General features: G+C 39.4%; 2 protein-coding genes across 5 annotated transcripts in view; one reads left to right on the top strand and one right to left on the bottom strand.

The window, feature by feature from the left end:
• The window catches only part of BHMT2 (betaine--homocysteine S-methyltransferase 2), a 37678-nt gene extending 36936 nt beyond the window's left edge, over positions 1 to 742 (bottom strand). For 2 of the 3 annotated variants that reach the window (XM_069096309.1, XM_069096308.1), the window contains exon 1: positions 611 to 742. In XM_069096309.1, the coding sequence (XP_068952410.1) occupies positions 611 to 643 (33 nt within the window). In that variant the 5' untranslated portion in view covers positions 644 to 742. The remainder of the gene's footprint in view (positions 1 to 610) is intronic. The other variant, XM_069096310.1, reaches the window with a different exon arrangement.
• Positions 743 to 957: 215 nt separating this feature from the next.
• Positions 958 to 15933, top strand: part of DMGDH (dimethylglycine dehydrogenase) — a 101403-nt gene continuing 86427 nt past the window's right edge. The window contains exons 1-3 of one of the 2 annotated variants that reach the window (XM_069096306.1): positions 972 to 1093; positions 8944 to 9118; positions 12240 to 12338. In XM_069096306.1, coding sequence (XP_068952407.1) covers positions 972 to 1093; positions 8944 to 9118; positions 12240 to 12338 — 396 coding nt within the window. Of the gene's footprint in view, positions 1094 to 8943; positions 9119 to 12239; positions 12339 to 15933 lie in introns of both variants that reach the window. The other variant, XM_069096307.1, reaches the window with a different exon arrangement.

Below are 15933 nucleotides of genomic sequence, written 5' to 3'. Positions count from 1 at the left end.
CAGACAGTTAATTTTCTAAATTCAATTTGTCTCTGTAAAATTCATCCCCGATCCCACCCTCCCCAAATTCCTGTACTAACCGAGAGGATAGGGTTGAACCTTTACGGATCTGAGCATTGCTTTGTACAACTTCTAACCAAATTTTTGCAACTTAGTGAGAGACCCCTCGAAACGTTTGGAAAGGAAGTTTCAGTCGGGGGGGCGGGGCAGGGAGTTCAGACTGTTTGGGGGGAGGGGGAGGGGCAGGGAGAGAACAAGACCTGTGTTTGTAATCCTAGAGAGAGGGGAGGGAGAAAGGGGGCAGAGACGTGGAGTGGAAGTAGACAAAAGTTGAAAGGCAGCGGCAGGCCCATCAAGACAGCTCTGCGGGTCTGGACTGAGCAAAGGCGGTAGCTTGAGTGTGTGGTGGTGAGGGTAGGCAGAGAGAAACTCTCAGAGGAAGAAATTCAGAAAGACAAGAGACAGAGAGACAGACAGGAAGTCTTTTCCCCTCCCCCCTGCAAAAACCCCAACAAGACACACACAGAGCAACAGGCAAACAAGACAGAGATAGACAGACGGACAGCGGGACGGACGGACAGACAAAAAGATCAAGCCCCATAACTCTCACCTTCTTTACCCTTTTCCCCCCGACGGGTGCCATCTCTCCACTACTGGGACAACGCTTAGCCCAGAGACTCAGAGGGGAAAGGGGCTGTCTTGCATCTGAGAAGTAGCTGGAAGCCAAGGGGTGGACCTGGCCCTCCTCTTTCTCCCGCCCACATCGGGATAGGGGTGGGTCCTATGCCACCCCGGGGAGTTGTTCAGCACCAGTCCTGGGCTGAACCGAATGCTGCCCCTAAGGCGCCATTACCAGAACCCGGGCGCCTGATTGCTCAGAAACGTGCAGAATCATTGCTTGAGGAACCACCTGGGAATTATTAGGGGGATGCACATGTCCTGAAGTCAGTCGATCCTCCTATACCCAAGCCATGTTTCTGGGTGGCCTGAGGCAGCTGAGATTTCAGCTGCGAACAGTACAGTCCAACTTGACCCCGGGCAGCTGGCTTCGGTCAGTGTGCCGCAGCAGCAACGGGCTCCCCTTCCAGGAAGGGTGAGTGCGAGAAATTGGAGTCCTGGGCCTGCTTGGGACTGGGCTGGAGCGGGGGATGAGAGGTGGGGGTGGAAGTGTTGGAGAAGAAAGAGCTGGTGCTGAAGTTCAGTCTGGGCTTCTCTAAGAGGCTGAACCAAGTCGAGGGAGGAAGGAAAGGTAGAGCTGTCCAGCTCCTTTGCCAATTTATTGTTTCCGAGTACAACCACAGGGTTTAAGGCTGGTTGTAGAACGTCTTTGTTTTTTAATATTGCCATTCTTACAAGTCAAGATCCTTCGCCTTATGAAGTGCCACTTAGCTCATATTACGGTTTAATTTAATATAATTTCCCTAATCTGAATAATAAGTAGTGCAAACTCCTTAAGGGAAAGGATGGCATATTTTTTTCTTTATCTTCCCAGCGACCAGTGCTTGGCATTCCCTCGCCCCCCCCCACCTGTGTATTCACCTTCCAGTGAGCAACTTTAGCTATCAACACAGAGGGGCATCTTCTTTGCCACTTAAGAGTCTTAGAAAGTTGCCTGAGTCACTGAGAGGTTACTTGGCTTGCTCAGAGTCAGACAGACAGCAAGCATCAGAGACAGGGAATCTTCCTAACTCCCAGGACAGCTCTCTCTCTCTCCATTGCCCCACAATGCTTCTCACCTGGTATCTGTATGCAGCCAATCAACAGTTGTCGAATTGTTGCCTCTGAATCAACACTGAGTGAAATAAAGATTTTGCAATGATGATTTGATCAGTGGTTAAAAGGATTACCTGCTGACAGTTAAATAAGAAAATTTATGTCCATAAATCCCATTTTGGTAACTGCTTTATTATATTAGCCAGATAATCATAAAGCCTCTGTTTTGCTTTGTGCTGTGTAAACACAGCTGCTTTTTCAGATGACAAATGATGTTTATTTGGGAGTGTGGTTAGATTAAAGTGACAAAACAAGAGTCCCCCAATGTGACATAGACAGAAGCTGAGGCATGTGGTGTCGCTTCAGTGAGAGGGGTGGAGTTGGGGGGGAAGAGAATTGCGATCTGAAATCTGCCTCTTGTTTGTTGTATGACTTGTGCATGACAAAATCACTTGGTTTCTTCAGGTCCTAGTTTCCCCATTTATACATTAAGGGATTGAACTAGTTTTCTTAGGTCTCTTATCACTCTAAATCTGATGCTTCTGTAAGAAACAAATAGATAACTTTTGGTCCTGTTTGAATAGAAAAGGTCATGTTTGTGTTTCTGCTTTTATACTCCCCTTGATTGGCTATCAAAATATTTAAGTACTCTCTCTCTGGCCAAAATCCTTATGAAATTCTACAAAGGAAAGAAATCATATTTTGAAGTAATGGGTAGACAACTTCACAAATCTCCAATGGAAAGAATGTTTTAACAAAGAGCACTAGACTAGGAATTAAGAATGGAAAAAAAAACATTTGTTAAACACATACAATATGCTCTTTTGATATTTACTACAATCCCATAAAGTACAGATGCTATTATTATTCCCATTTTACAACTGGGGAAATTGAGGCAGATGTTTAAGTGACTCACCTAGCATCACATTGCTAGTATCTGAGGGCAGATTTGAACTCAGCTCTTCCTGACTCCAGGTCCAGGGCTCTACATACTTCACCACCTGTCTCTCAGGGTTAAGAGATCAAGGTTCTAATCCAAGGTCTTTTACCTACTAGTCCAGGGACTTAGATAAGATGTTTGCTCTCTGTGTTTCAATTTTCTTATTTATAAAATGAAGGGGTTGAACGAGATAATTTCTAAGACCTCATTTAAGTGCTGATATTCTACACTTCTATATCCCCACTGAGAAATACACATATCTGAGGTTTAAAAATTAATTTGTTATGGAAAATAGCCAGTCCACAAATACATGGAGCAAAGTACAAAAGGAGATGATAAAAGGTTATAGTTTAAATGACAGTTAAAAGAATAAATAAAAGTGGTATGGTACTTAGAAGTTCTTCTCCTATCTCTGACACATGCTAGTTTTTTTACCCTGAGGAAATCTTAAAAAAAATTTATTTTTAACTTACGGAATAAACCAAGCATTTCCTTAACAAAGTACAATAAAAAGACGATTGTACGTGAAACTGCAAATCTACTCTGCTATTCCTTTCAAATATACAACAAAATTATCATGCAATTTTTTTCCTACATATACTTCTATTTCTCAGTTTTTTCTCTGGATGAAAATAAGGTCTTCCCTCATATGTCCTTCATAACTAATTTGGGCATTTATAATAGACAAAATAACTTATTCACTTGAAGTCATTCTTAAAACAATATTGCTGTTACTATATACAATGTTCTGTTGGTTGTGCTCATTTCATTCTTCATTATTTCATGCAAGTCTTTCCAATGTTTTTCTAAAATCTTTGAGCTTGTCATTTCTTGTAGCACAGTAGTATTCCATTACAATCATATGCCACAACTTGCTCAGTCACTTCCCAATTGATGGGCATCCCTGCAATTTCCAGTTCTTTGCCACCAGAAAGAGAGTTGCTGTAAAAATTCTAGGACATATAGGGTGCTTTTCATTTTTTCCCTAATCATCTTTTCAAATAGACCAAGTAGTGTTATTACTGGGTCAAAGGGTAAAGGCATAATTCCAAATTGCTTTCCAAAATGGTTGGATCAGTTCACAATTCCTCCATCAGTGAATTAGTGTCCCAATTTTTCCACATCCTTTCCAAAATTTGTCACTTTTCCCTTCAATCATTTTATACAATCTGGTAGGTGTAAAATGATATTTCAAGGTTGTTTTAATCTGCATTTCTCTAATCAATAATGATTTAGAACATTTTTAAATGACTATAAATTGTTCTAATTTCTTCATTGGAAAACTGCCTGTTCATTTCCTTCGACCACTTATCAACTGGGGAATGACTTGTATTCTTATATATTTGACAAGGTTCTTTATATGTATTTTAGATATGAGACCTTTATCTGAAAAACTATAATCACTCCCCCAATTTTCTGCTTACTTTCTAATTTTGTCTATATTTGTTTTATTTGTACAACACTTTTTTAATTTAATGTAATTAAAATTATCCATTTTACAACTAATTTTGCTCTTTGTCTCTTATTTATTTGTTGATTATTCACCTATCCATAAATCTAATCAGCAGTATGTTCCATGTTCTTCTAATTTTCTTGTAAAAGCTCTCTTTATAACTAAATCATGTATCCATTTTGACCTTATCTTGGTAAATGGTGTGAGATTTATCTATGTCCAGTTTCTGCCATACTGTTTTCCAAACAATTTTTTTTTTTACCAAACCTTAAGTCTTTACACTTGTCAAATACAAGGTTGTTATGTTTATTTGCTGCTGTAAATGTATATCTACTCTATTCCATTGATCTACCTTTCTATTTCTTAGCCAGTACCAATTAGTTTGATAATTACTGCCTTAAAATACAGCTTAAGATCTGGTACTGCTAAGCCTCCTTCCTTTATACTTTTTAAAAATTATTTCATTTGATATTCCTGACTTTTTGCTTTTGTAAATAAATTTTGTCATTATTTTTTCTAATTTAGCAAGTTAATATTTTGGTAATTTAATTGGGATAGTATTGAATATATAAATTAGTTTGGATAAAATTGTCATTTTAATTACTTTGGTCCTGTCTGTTCATGAACAATTAATATCTCTCTTATTATTTAAATCAGATCTTACTTGCATAAAAAGTCTTTTATAATTTTGTTTATATAGCCCCTGGGTTTGTTTGGGCAGGTGTTTTTTGTTTGTTTTGTTTTGTTTTTACTGTCTAGATTTTATAATTGGTTAACTATCTTTTCATAATTTTTCTTGAATTGCTTCTATTTTTTTCCTAAGTTTTCTTCATTCTCTCTTGTTTGATCTTTTAATTCCTTTTAAAGTTCTTCCAAGACTTCTTTTTGGGCTTGTGACCATTTGACATTACTCTTTAAGATAGGAATCGCTTTTTTTAAAACTTCTAATTTTTCAGTGCTCCAGTTAATTCTGTAAATTGTAAAGTATGTACTGACTGGTCTTGGTAGATGGAGTTTCTGCAGTGTGAGTTGCCTATACCAATTACATCACAGGGAGGAAGAGGAGGAGGAGGAGGAAAAGAAGGAAGATAAGAAGAAGAAGAATCCCAAGTCTACTACGTCTTGCCTGTGTGACCTTTGACAAGTTACTTAATGTCTCTGGGCCTCAATTTCCCCATCTATAAAATGTTGAGATGGGATTAAATTACCTAAACAATCTCTTCCAGTTCTAAGTTGATGATATATTTTTTTTAATTTAGGGACAGATTGTGTTTTCTGTGGCAATGTGGCTAATATGGAAATGTTTGACATGACTACACATCTATATCAAATAGTTTGCCTTCTCAAGGTGTGGGAGGGGGAAAATATGGAACAAAATATTTTTTAAAGTTTAAAAATTGCTTACATCAGGGCGGCCAGGTACCACAGCGAGTAAGAGCACCAGCTCCAGTGTTGGGATGACCTGGAGATAGAATCCCGGGCTCAGACACTTAGCACCCACCTGGCCGTACCTTGAGCAAGTTACTTAACCCCAATTGCTTAAAAAAAATTGCTTACATGTAATTGAGAAAAAATTAGATGAAAAATATTTAGGGACAGAATAGAATTTAACTATTAGGCTCTTCTCAGTCAAAACAAGGGATGTAATTCAAATTACTTGAAATTTGGGGAAAGTAAATATTTGGAGATCATTTCAGGTTCATATTTGTTCTCAATATTGTGTAAAACAGGAAACCTCATGAGGGTCCTTTGGAGTAGAAGCTACTGCCAGGAAGAAGGAACTTGATAACTAAGACAGAGGAAGGTAGCAAAGAATCCATAGTAGAGGAAATGCAATGAAAGGAAAAGATCTAGGAGGGAGAAGAGGGAGACTGTGAAAGCAAAAAGTCAAAGACAAATCAACCCTCATCAGCTGTTTGACGTGGAGAATAGGTAATAACTATCATAAAAAAGAAAAAAGAGCTTTTGAGAGTTAACTCAGTACCTGAAACTTGGGGCAGAAAAAAAAGGTTCAAGAACACTTATCCAGTAAATAAATTAATACACCATAAGTCAAATAATTTGTTTTTCTAGCCTTATTTTTGTCTTTTTTGTAAGAGCAGAACATTTAGTAGAGAAAGGCTTGTCTTTATGTCCTCTAGGCAGGTGGTTAGTATGTGTCTGTTTAAGTTTATTTCATCCTCAGACAGTGGAACATTTATATTATGCTTTAGCATCCTAAAGAAACATTACATACACTAAAAGGTGATTAGTTTTAAAAAGTAATCAGTTATTATCATTTAATTAATTAAATATTTAAAAAAATTCAAATGAAAATTAAGAGCCTCCTTTCTCCCTTCCTAATACATCCTTGCTGAACCTTCCAGTGATTTTCTCTTCTTCAGAAAGGAAGGCCTCTCAACCCTCTTCTACAAACATTCTATTCTAGTGCCCTGTCATGGTGTAGTGGTCATTGATCCTTGGCCCTCAAAGCCAGGACAGTGCAATTTTAGGTCAGTCCTATCAAGATGAAAAGGTTTTTAGTATAGAAATGTATTTTTAAAAATAAATTTTATTGGTATCTCTTTTGGGGGAGGTCAAACTTGTTCTCTTTAATTTTATAACATTCTTTCTGGATACTTTTATGGTTGCTCTTTTCATTTACATTCTTGTAGTCATTGTGTACATTACGTTTTCCTGACTCTGCTTACTTCACTCTGCTTCAGTTCAGACAAATCTTTTTATGTCTCTTTGCATTTATCATATTTGTCATATCTTACAGTGCGATAATTTAATTCCATTGCATTCATGTGAGAAAAAATATTCTAAAGACAAAAATGTTGTTGAGAGTAAGGAAATCTGGATTCAAAGCCATAACATGGAATTCTGGTGTCTTAGTGTAAAGGTGAAGGACTACTAAGGGTACTAAGGGGTACAGAGATCATTGGTGCCAGGAGATAGGGAGCAGAGACCTTGTAGTAGAAGGTGGGCACAGGAGGGTAGCCAATGCTTGAGGCCTCCTCAGGAGAATGGGAAGGAAGGGGAGAGGGGTTCCATTTTGCAACCCCTGGAGGTGGGGCAGACATGGGTCCTAGCAATGGTGTGGGACCATCATAGAGGAATGTTAGCCTTTCCCCACTCTCAGAGAGGGGTGCAAATATGGACCTCAGTGGTGGCTATAAGTTAATGAGATTTTTGCTGATAGCAATTCATAGAGCAACTAACCAAGGCACAGAGGGGTTGTGATCTGCATATTGAAGGAAACATCCTCATGAGCAATATTCAAACCGATCTCCATGGGCTTTAGAAATGTCTTAAAGCAGATAAAATCAACTCCAATGGGAACCAAGTCAAGTTACATAAAGTACATACTTGTGAGCTGGTGAGTTTGACCCCAGCCTCCATGTATATCTGGTATGGTCTAAATGACATGGAGACAGGGCATCCTTCCCCCTACTCCTTGCCATCTTTTTTATGCTATGCCACATTTTCTAGCTCCCTGCCCCCCCCTTCCACATTCATTTATTATGCAGTTCAGAGAATAACCTCATTTTAGTGGTTTACTAGGGCTTTGTGAACTTTCTCTTCTCATGACCCATTTTCACATTTTGGCATCATTCATTGACATTGCATGGCCTGAGGGCTTGCACAGTGCAAAGTGTGTATGCTTTGTGTTCAGAACAAAGGCTGCAGTGAAGTTGCTCTATGCAACATGGGCAAGCACTGCCAGAAACCCCTCGGATTCACTGAACATTTGATTTTTAATTAATTTTATTTTTGCTCATTCAGAAACCTTTTACTGTTTCCAAACACAGTTTAAGAAGTGCTAGGCTATACTACTGGCTGCTGCTGCTGCTGCTGCTGCTGAGGCAGTCTCTTTGTTTTAAGTCTCTAAATGTTTGATCCCCAAGGGGCAGAGCCTTTGCTTGGAGGGCACAGTACCATGCTGCCCATGGAATTAGGGGCAATGGAGGCTGCATACCTATTCTGTTCTCTATTGGCTTCTGTTCTCTTCCCAAAACTACCTTTCCTGTTTGGGAATGTCGCTCTGTGGCAACAGCTCTTTCCCCTTTTGCACTGCAATACTTCATACATTAAGACTTTAATAGGATCCAGGATCCCATCGACATGTGTGTCCCCTGAAGATCACAACCCACCTACACCTTCTCCCTCTTTGTGATTCTTCTCCATGCTCTCCCATAGGTACCAAACAGAGGACCTACTCAGAGTACTAGAGGTGTCCTCTAAATCTTTTTATATTTCATTGAAAAAAAGACACCCGAGAATCATAAATACATTATTGGAGATAACTGAGTATGTGGGGTCAGCAGGAATGTATATGAATAAGTAGCAGATAGTGATGAGTGGTGTAGTAGTTTTTATTACTGTTGAATGATTTCAGTTGTGTCTGATTCTCCATGATGCCGTTTGGGGTTTTCTTGGTGTGGTTTGCCATTTCCTTCTTCAGCTCATTTTATAGATGAAGAACTGAAGCAAATAGGATTGAGTGACTTGCCGAGAGTCACACAACTAGTAGGTGTCTGAGACTGGATTTGAACTCAGCAAGATGAGTCTTCCTGACTCTATCCACTGCAGCAGAGAGCACTGGAAATGTAGTCAGGAAGACTTGAGCTCTATCCACTGTGTCACTTAGTTACCTTTATTTTAAAAAGTACTAAATACTTGATGATTTTAATTAAACTATTGCTATTTACCTCATTTCTCTGAGAGTTAGATATACTGTAACTTCACTAAATATCTGTCTCCTTGGATTTCAGAAAAGCGTTTACACATAAGAAATGATTTGGATGTATATGAGAAGGAGTGAAAAATAGGTAATTTAAGAATTATCTTTCAGAGAAGGGAAAACAGCTTCCTTTTCAGAAACAAGATGGAAAGACACAGCAGAGACAGTAATCATCGGAGGTGGCTGTGTTGGTGTGAGCCTAGCTTACCATCTGGCCAAAGCTGGGATGAAAGATGTGGTGCTTTTGGAAGCATCTGAACTCACTGCTGGATCTACATGGCACGCAGTAAGAAAACTGCTATTAATCTATTCATTCACTCAACAATCATTTAACAAGACTCTACTATGTTCTAAGCATTGTGCTAGGGAATGAAGATAAAATGGAGATGTACATATAATTAAGATATCAGTCCTGCACCTACTCTTCACTTTTTTTTTTTAAAGCAATTGGGGTTAAGTAACTTGCTCAAGGTTACACAGCCAGTTATTTCTGGGTGTGGTACTAAGTATCTGAGCCCGGATTTGAACCCCAGGTCATCCCAACACTGGAGCCAGTGCTCTTACTTGCTGAGCCACCTGGCCTCCCCTAAGCAATTGGGGTTAAGTAACTTGCTCAAGGTTACACGGCCAGTTATTTCTGGGTGTGGTACTAAGTATCTGAGCCCGGATTTGAACCCCAGGTCATCCCAACACTGGAGCCAGTGCTCTTACTTGCTGAGCCACCTGGCCGCCCCTAAGCAATTGGGGTTAAGTAACTTGCTCAAGGTTACACGGCCAGGTGTTTCTGGGTGGGTGCTAAGTGAGCCCGGATTCTATCCACAAGTCATCCCAACAGTGGAGCTGGTGCTCTTACTCGCTGTGCTACCTGGCTGCCCCTACTCTTCACTTTCTACCATAAACTCATTACCTATGATTTCTTTTCTCTTGTTTAGTATAGGGAACTCTTAGATAAAAAAAAAAACTCTCACTAGCAATGCAGAGGGGGTGCCCCCTCTGAAATTTATAATCTTTGGGAGGTGTTTGGAACCACTAAGATTTGGATTTTACCTAGGGTCACATAGCCAATATGTATCAGGCAGAATTTGAACCCACATCTTTCCTGACTCAAAGCCTAACTATACCACTCTATTTCCATACCTGAGGTTCTTGACCTTTTCCCTATCATAGACCCCATTGACAATCTGATATGGACCCCTTTTCATAATGCTGTTTTTAAATTCATAAGATAGAATGCATGGGATTACAAAGGAAACCAATTTTATGAAAATAAAATTATTAAGATATTAAAAAAAAAAACAAGCTCACAGACTCCAGGTTAAGAAGTCCTATAGAGTTTATAATAAAAGTACTAGAATGATTACATGTAAACTAAAGGGAATCAGCTGGGTTTAAATCCCAGTTCTGCCACTTCTTACTGAGACCTTGGATAAGTCATTAAATTTGACAAAGAGTGAGAAGGAGAATCTTTTGCTGTCTGTAGACTTTTTATTGAAGGGAATAGGAGGATCCTCTAGTCTAGATTCTTTGGCACCTTCAAGGTCATTGTTTATTCGTTCACCTCCCCCAAATAGAGCAAAATAGCTCTACTGTTTTTGTGTGTGTGTGTGTGTGTGTGTGTGTGTTTTGTTTTTTTTTTTTTTTTTGCAGGGGGAAAGCAGAGCAATTGGGGAAGCAGGGCAATTGGTGTTAAGTGACTTGCCCAAGGCCACACAGCTTGTAAGTGCGTCAAGTGTCTGAGGTCGGATTTGAACTCGGATCCTCCTGACTCCAAGGCTGGTGCTTTACTCACTGTGCCACCTAGCCACCCCATAGAATAGCTCTAATGTTTATAGCACTTCCCTCACAACAATTCTTTGAGGTGGTAGGGAATGTTTAAACTCTGGTCCCCAGCGAAGGAATTAGTTAAGTGGCAGAGCTGAAACTCTTACCCAGGTCGGGATGACCATTTCATTGTTTTCTATCAAACCCCCTTCTTCCTGCTTTCCTCTTCCTAACTCCTCTTTACTAACCATAAAGAGCTTATCGCTGGGAGTTCCCATTATGAGTGAAATCACAAGCCTGGTCCAATTCCATACAATCTCCACGCCTACAATTACTTCAAATGATTGTATTTTTAAAGAAGTATACATTGTTGGATTCATAATGATTACTTTGTTCCTGGGATATCTCTTGCTGGAAATGTTCTCTCTGGCCTCATAATTTCCTAGACTACTTTGTATCTTTTCTTTATCCCCATAAGCCCTACTTTGTATTGTATTTATTTTTCTTCGTGTTGGGAGCAGAGACCAATTCAATGGTACCTTGCACAAGGTGCTTTAATAATTGCTTTTCAATCTTGTTTTTTGGTTTGCTTGTTTGAATTGATGAATGGAAGGAAGCTCATACATTTATTACAACTTTATGTTTTCTTATTCTGAAGAATTAAACCTGGCACTTTACATTCATTCATTTATTCAGTGTCAGATATAGAGAATGATCCAAAAGTCTTAGCACTTTTTTACGCTATTAGAGCTTAAAACTGCCCTAAGCCTTTTGGGACACTCTGTATGCAAGGTACAGCCTGAAATTCAATGATGAATCCATTGCCCTCAAGGAGTTTCCAGTCTAGTAGAAGAATTGAGTTACACTTTACTTCAATAATTCATTTGATCTGGGGTCTTACTGACATGGGTGGAGATACCATTGGGGGGGCAACTCAAAACTCACCGATGACTCCTCATTCTGTTTAATTCTTGACATCACTGCACAGATCTGAGGAATATTCACCCAGAGGACAAAGACCTTTTAGGGTTTTTTTCTTTTTCATTTTGTGGGTACCAGTGGAATGCTAGGGTTAGTCATGCTAGGCTCGTGATCAGCCTACCTCCTTTTCTGATCACACTTTTCCTCTATAATATTACTTAACAACATTTCTAAAAGCATTTATATAGCTTTTTGAGGTTTGCTAAGTGCTTTATACATAAAATCTCATTTTATCTTCACAACACCAGGGAGGTAGGTGCTTTTATTATCCCTATTTTGCAGTTGAGGAAACTGAGGCAAATAGAGATTAAGAGATTTACCCAGGGTCACAAAGCTAAGTGTCTAAGGTTGGATTTGAATTTAGATCTTTCTAACTCTAAGTCCAATGCTCTAACCACAACCTAGTTGTCAAATATAAATAATTCTAATAAAAAAGAGACTGTTATTAGTGCATGAGAAGTCCAAAGGGGGCCATAGGAGTTCAGAAAACAGAAAGATACATGTTAGGCTGGGAGAACAGGAAAAGCATTATAGTAGAGGTGACCTTCAAGCTGAGTGCCTCCTTTGATCCCCCAGACTGATACTGTGGTGTTAGCTATTTAATTCTCAAGAGGTAAGTATAAAAATTCTGAAGATGCTCATTTTTTTCCCTTTTCTTTTACAAGGCAGGTTTAACAACTTATTTTCATCCTGGAATAAACTTGAAGAAAATACATTATTACAGCATTAAGCTTTATGAAAAGCTGGAAGAAGAAACTGGGCAGGTAAATGGATTAAATGAAAGAATTCATATTTAGATCAACATTGGCTCTGATAAGCAAGGTTCATAAAGAGATTTAAACTGTTGGAAAATGGTCTTCTTTTCAGTTTTATTGCTTCTTCTCATCTGCGTGTATGAGAACATGCAATTACCTCAGTAGCACACAATTACGATATATGGTAGGAATCAGTTTAGAGTGTGCTGTGGAAGTCTCTGGGATTCATTTAAAAATCAATTCAGCCTACAATATCTTAGAATTTAGTCTTTATATAAAATCCATTTTTATGCCTGTTTTTTAAAAAAAGTAAACAGGAAGCCACTTTTTTTTTTTAAGCAATCAGGGTTAAGTAACTTGCTCAAGGTTACATGGCCAGTCATTTCTGGGTTTGGTGCTGAGTGTAGCCGGTACTCTCACTCGCTGAGCCACCTGGCTGCCCCTAAGCAATTGGGGTTAAGTAACTTGCTCAAGGCTACACGGCCAGGTGTTTCTGGGTGGGTGCTAAGTGTCTGAGCCCGGGATTCGATCTCCAGGTCATCCTGACACTGGAGCCGGTGCTCTTACTCGCTGTGCTACCTGGCTGCCCCCAGGAAGCCACTCTTAAAACAAAACACCAGTATTATATACAGAAATCTGTGAGTTGAGGTCCTTCTGTATTTGGTCTCTGAGCTATCTGAAAATCACATATGCAGATTTTCCACAGGTCTCAACAACAACAACAATAATGGAAGTAACATCTGAGGTTTATTTAATGCTTTAAGGTTTGCAAAGAGTCTTAAATATGTTATTTCATTTGAGCCTCACAACAACTCGCTAGAGTAGTGCAGGTATTATTATTCCCATTAGATTATAAGCTCCTTGAAGGGACTGTCTTTTGCCACTTTTTGTATCTCCAATACTTAACACAGTGTCTGGCACAGAGTAGGGGCTTAATAAATGTTGATTGATTGATTTTATAGATTTGCTTAAAAACCATGAATAGCCCAGTGTACAATATCTAAAATAAGTTATCACAGAATTCACGGTTCCAAAGAGCATTCCCTTCATCTACTGGCTCATTCTCTACCATCTACAAACATGTGCATGTCTCCCCTATCCTGAAAAAACCCTCACTTGAGCCTTCCAACCCTGCTAACTTTCATCCTTTATCTCTTCTGCCCTTTGTAGCCAAACTCCTCAAAAACTTCATCTACAATAGTTGCCTGCACTTCCTCTGCTCTCATTCGCTGCTTAACCCCTTGCAATTTAGCTTCCATCCTTACCATTCCATTGAAACTTCTCTCTCCAAAGTTACTAATGATCTCCTAGTTGCCTATCCTCTCTTATCAATCCTTATTCTCCATGACCTCTCTGCAGTCTTTGACATTTTGCTCCCTATCTCTGCCTTGATATTCTCTTCTCTCTAGGTTTTCAGTCTCTCCTGGTTCTCTTCCTACCTCTTTAACCACTCCTTCTCAGGTTACTTTGCTGTATCCTCTTCCAGATCATGGCCCTTAACCACAGGTACCACACAGGGTTCTATCCTGGATCCTCTTCTCCCTCTATACTTATTTCACTTAGTGATCTCATCAGCTCCCATGGATTGAATTACCATCTTTATTTCGGTGATTCTCAAATCCTGACCAAATCTCTCAGCTGACCTCCAATCTGGCATCTCCAACTGCCTTTCACATGTCTTGAACTGGATGTCTTAAACTTAATATGTCCAAACAGAATTCATTATTTTCCCCCCTAAGCCCTCCCCTCCTCCTACCTTCCCTGTTACTATACAGGGCAAAACCATTCTCCTTAGTCCCCCAGGTTTGCAATCCAGGAGCCATCCTGGCCTCCTCACTACCTCTCACCCTCCACATCCAATATGGTGCCAAGACCTGTCAACTCCACCTTTGCAACATCACTCTAATATGCCCCCTTCTCTCCTCTGACACTGCTACCACTCTAGTGCAGGCCCTCATCATCTCTTGACTGTATTATTGGAGTAGTCTACTGGTAGAACCTCCTGCTTCAACTGCCTCCCCACTCCAACCCATCCTCCATTCATTTGCTTAAAACACAGGCCTAACCATGACATGCCCTACATGAACCCACAACTCAGTAAAGTCCAATGGTTCCATTTTGCCTCTAGGATCAAATACAAGATACTCTGTTTGGCATTCAAAGTCCTTTATAACCTGGTCCCCTCCTATTTCCTTCCTCCTTGCTATATAATCTTCAATCCAGTGACACTTGTTCCCTGGCCTCCTGGCTATTTCATGGACAAGATACTCCATCACTAAATTCCAGGCATTTTCTCTGTCTCTCATGCCTGTAACATTTTCTTTACTCTGACCATTGACTTCCCTGGCTTCCTTTAAGGTTGAGCTGAAATCCCATATTTTACTGGAAACTGTCCCCCAACCCTCTTAATCCCAATGCCTTCTCATTGTTATTTCCTTGGATGTAACTTGCTTTGTATATATTTGTTGTCTTTTGCCTTTTTTTGTATTCCCAAAATTTAGCACAGTGCATGGCACATAGTAGGTGCTCAATAAATGCTGACTGATTGATCTCATCATTCTAGAAAAATTTTCTTTAAAGATCTTTCTCATTACAATAAGAACTATTAGGTGAATAAGTATAATACTTTGTTTTATGTGAAAAGCTTATATTTGTCAGAAGCACAATTTCTTTAGCCTATGATTCTGCCAGTCCAAGGTGCCTTTTTGTGGCTGTCTGATAGATGTACAGTGTCCAGCCCAAAGTAGCACTGATATATCTCAGAAAGTTGTTAGTGTGGCTAGGACATAAAAGGTCAAGGTTTGGATCAAGACGAATTATTATTCTCTGTGCCGTGTATCCTCACTCCAGTATAATTTTCTGACATTAACCCATGTAGACCTTTTTTCATCCCCAGCTCTGTCCCTGATGTTTTAAATTTTATTTCATAACTTTCTGGTCATCTTTGTGCACTAGTTACCACTGTGAATTTTTGGTTTTCAATCTTCGAGTGGTGATTTGTTTTTCTTTTTTTTTTCTCCAATTAATAACTTGTATTCATGTCTTTTAAAAGAATCACAAGTATGATAATAATCATTGCCTAATGCAACCCCATCCTGCTTTAAACCAAACAAAACTGTAAACAAAAAACCAACTGACAAGGTGACTGTATTTGACAGTATATTTATCATTCCATATCCACTTTGATATCAAAAAGGGAGGTATGTTTCCTCTTCTTTTCTTTGGGAACAATCTTGGTCATTTCTTTTTTTTTTTTTTAATTTATGAGCAATCAGGATTAAGTAACTTAACTTGCTCAAGGTTACACGGCCAGTTATTTCTGGGTGTGGTGCTAAGTGTCGGAGCCCAGACTCAATTCCCAGGTCATCCTGACACTGGAGCTGGTGCTCTTACTCGCTGAACCACCTGGCTGCCCTCTTTTTTTTTTTTTTTTTAAGCAATTGGGGTTAACTTGCTCAAGGTTACATGGCCAGTTATTTCGTGTGGGTGCTAAGTATCTGAGGCCACAACCTATCTCATGTCTCCTGACGCCAGGGCTGGCACTCTTACTCACTGCTCCACCTGGCCGCCCCTTGGTCATTTCAATCAATCTGAATTTGACTGC

The sequence above is a fragment of the Petaurus breviceps genome, unplaced genomic scaffold (genome assembly GCF_028583685.1).
Source record: "Petaurus breviceps papuanus isolate PSGF00001 unplaced genomic scaffold, PetGlider_PUasm1.0 229, whole genome shotgun sequence".
Classification (NCBI taxonomy): Eukaryota; Metazoa; Chordata; class Mammalia; order Diprotodontia; family Petauridae; genus Petaurus; species Petaurus breviceps.
The sequence above is the reverse complement of the archived record's forward strand: the minus strand, read 5'-3'. Positions and strand labels throughout refer to the sequence as shown.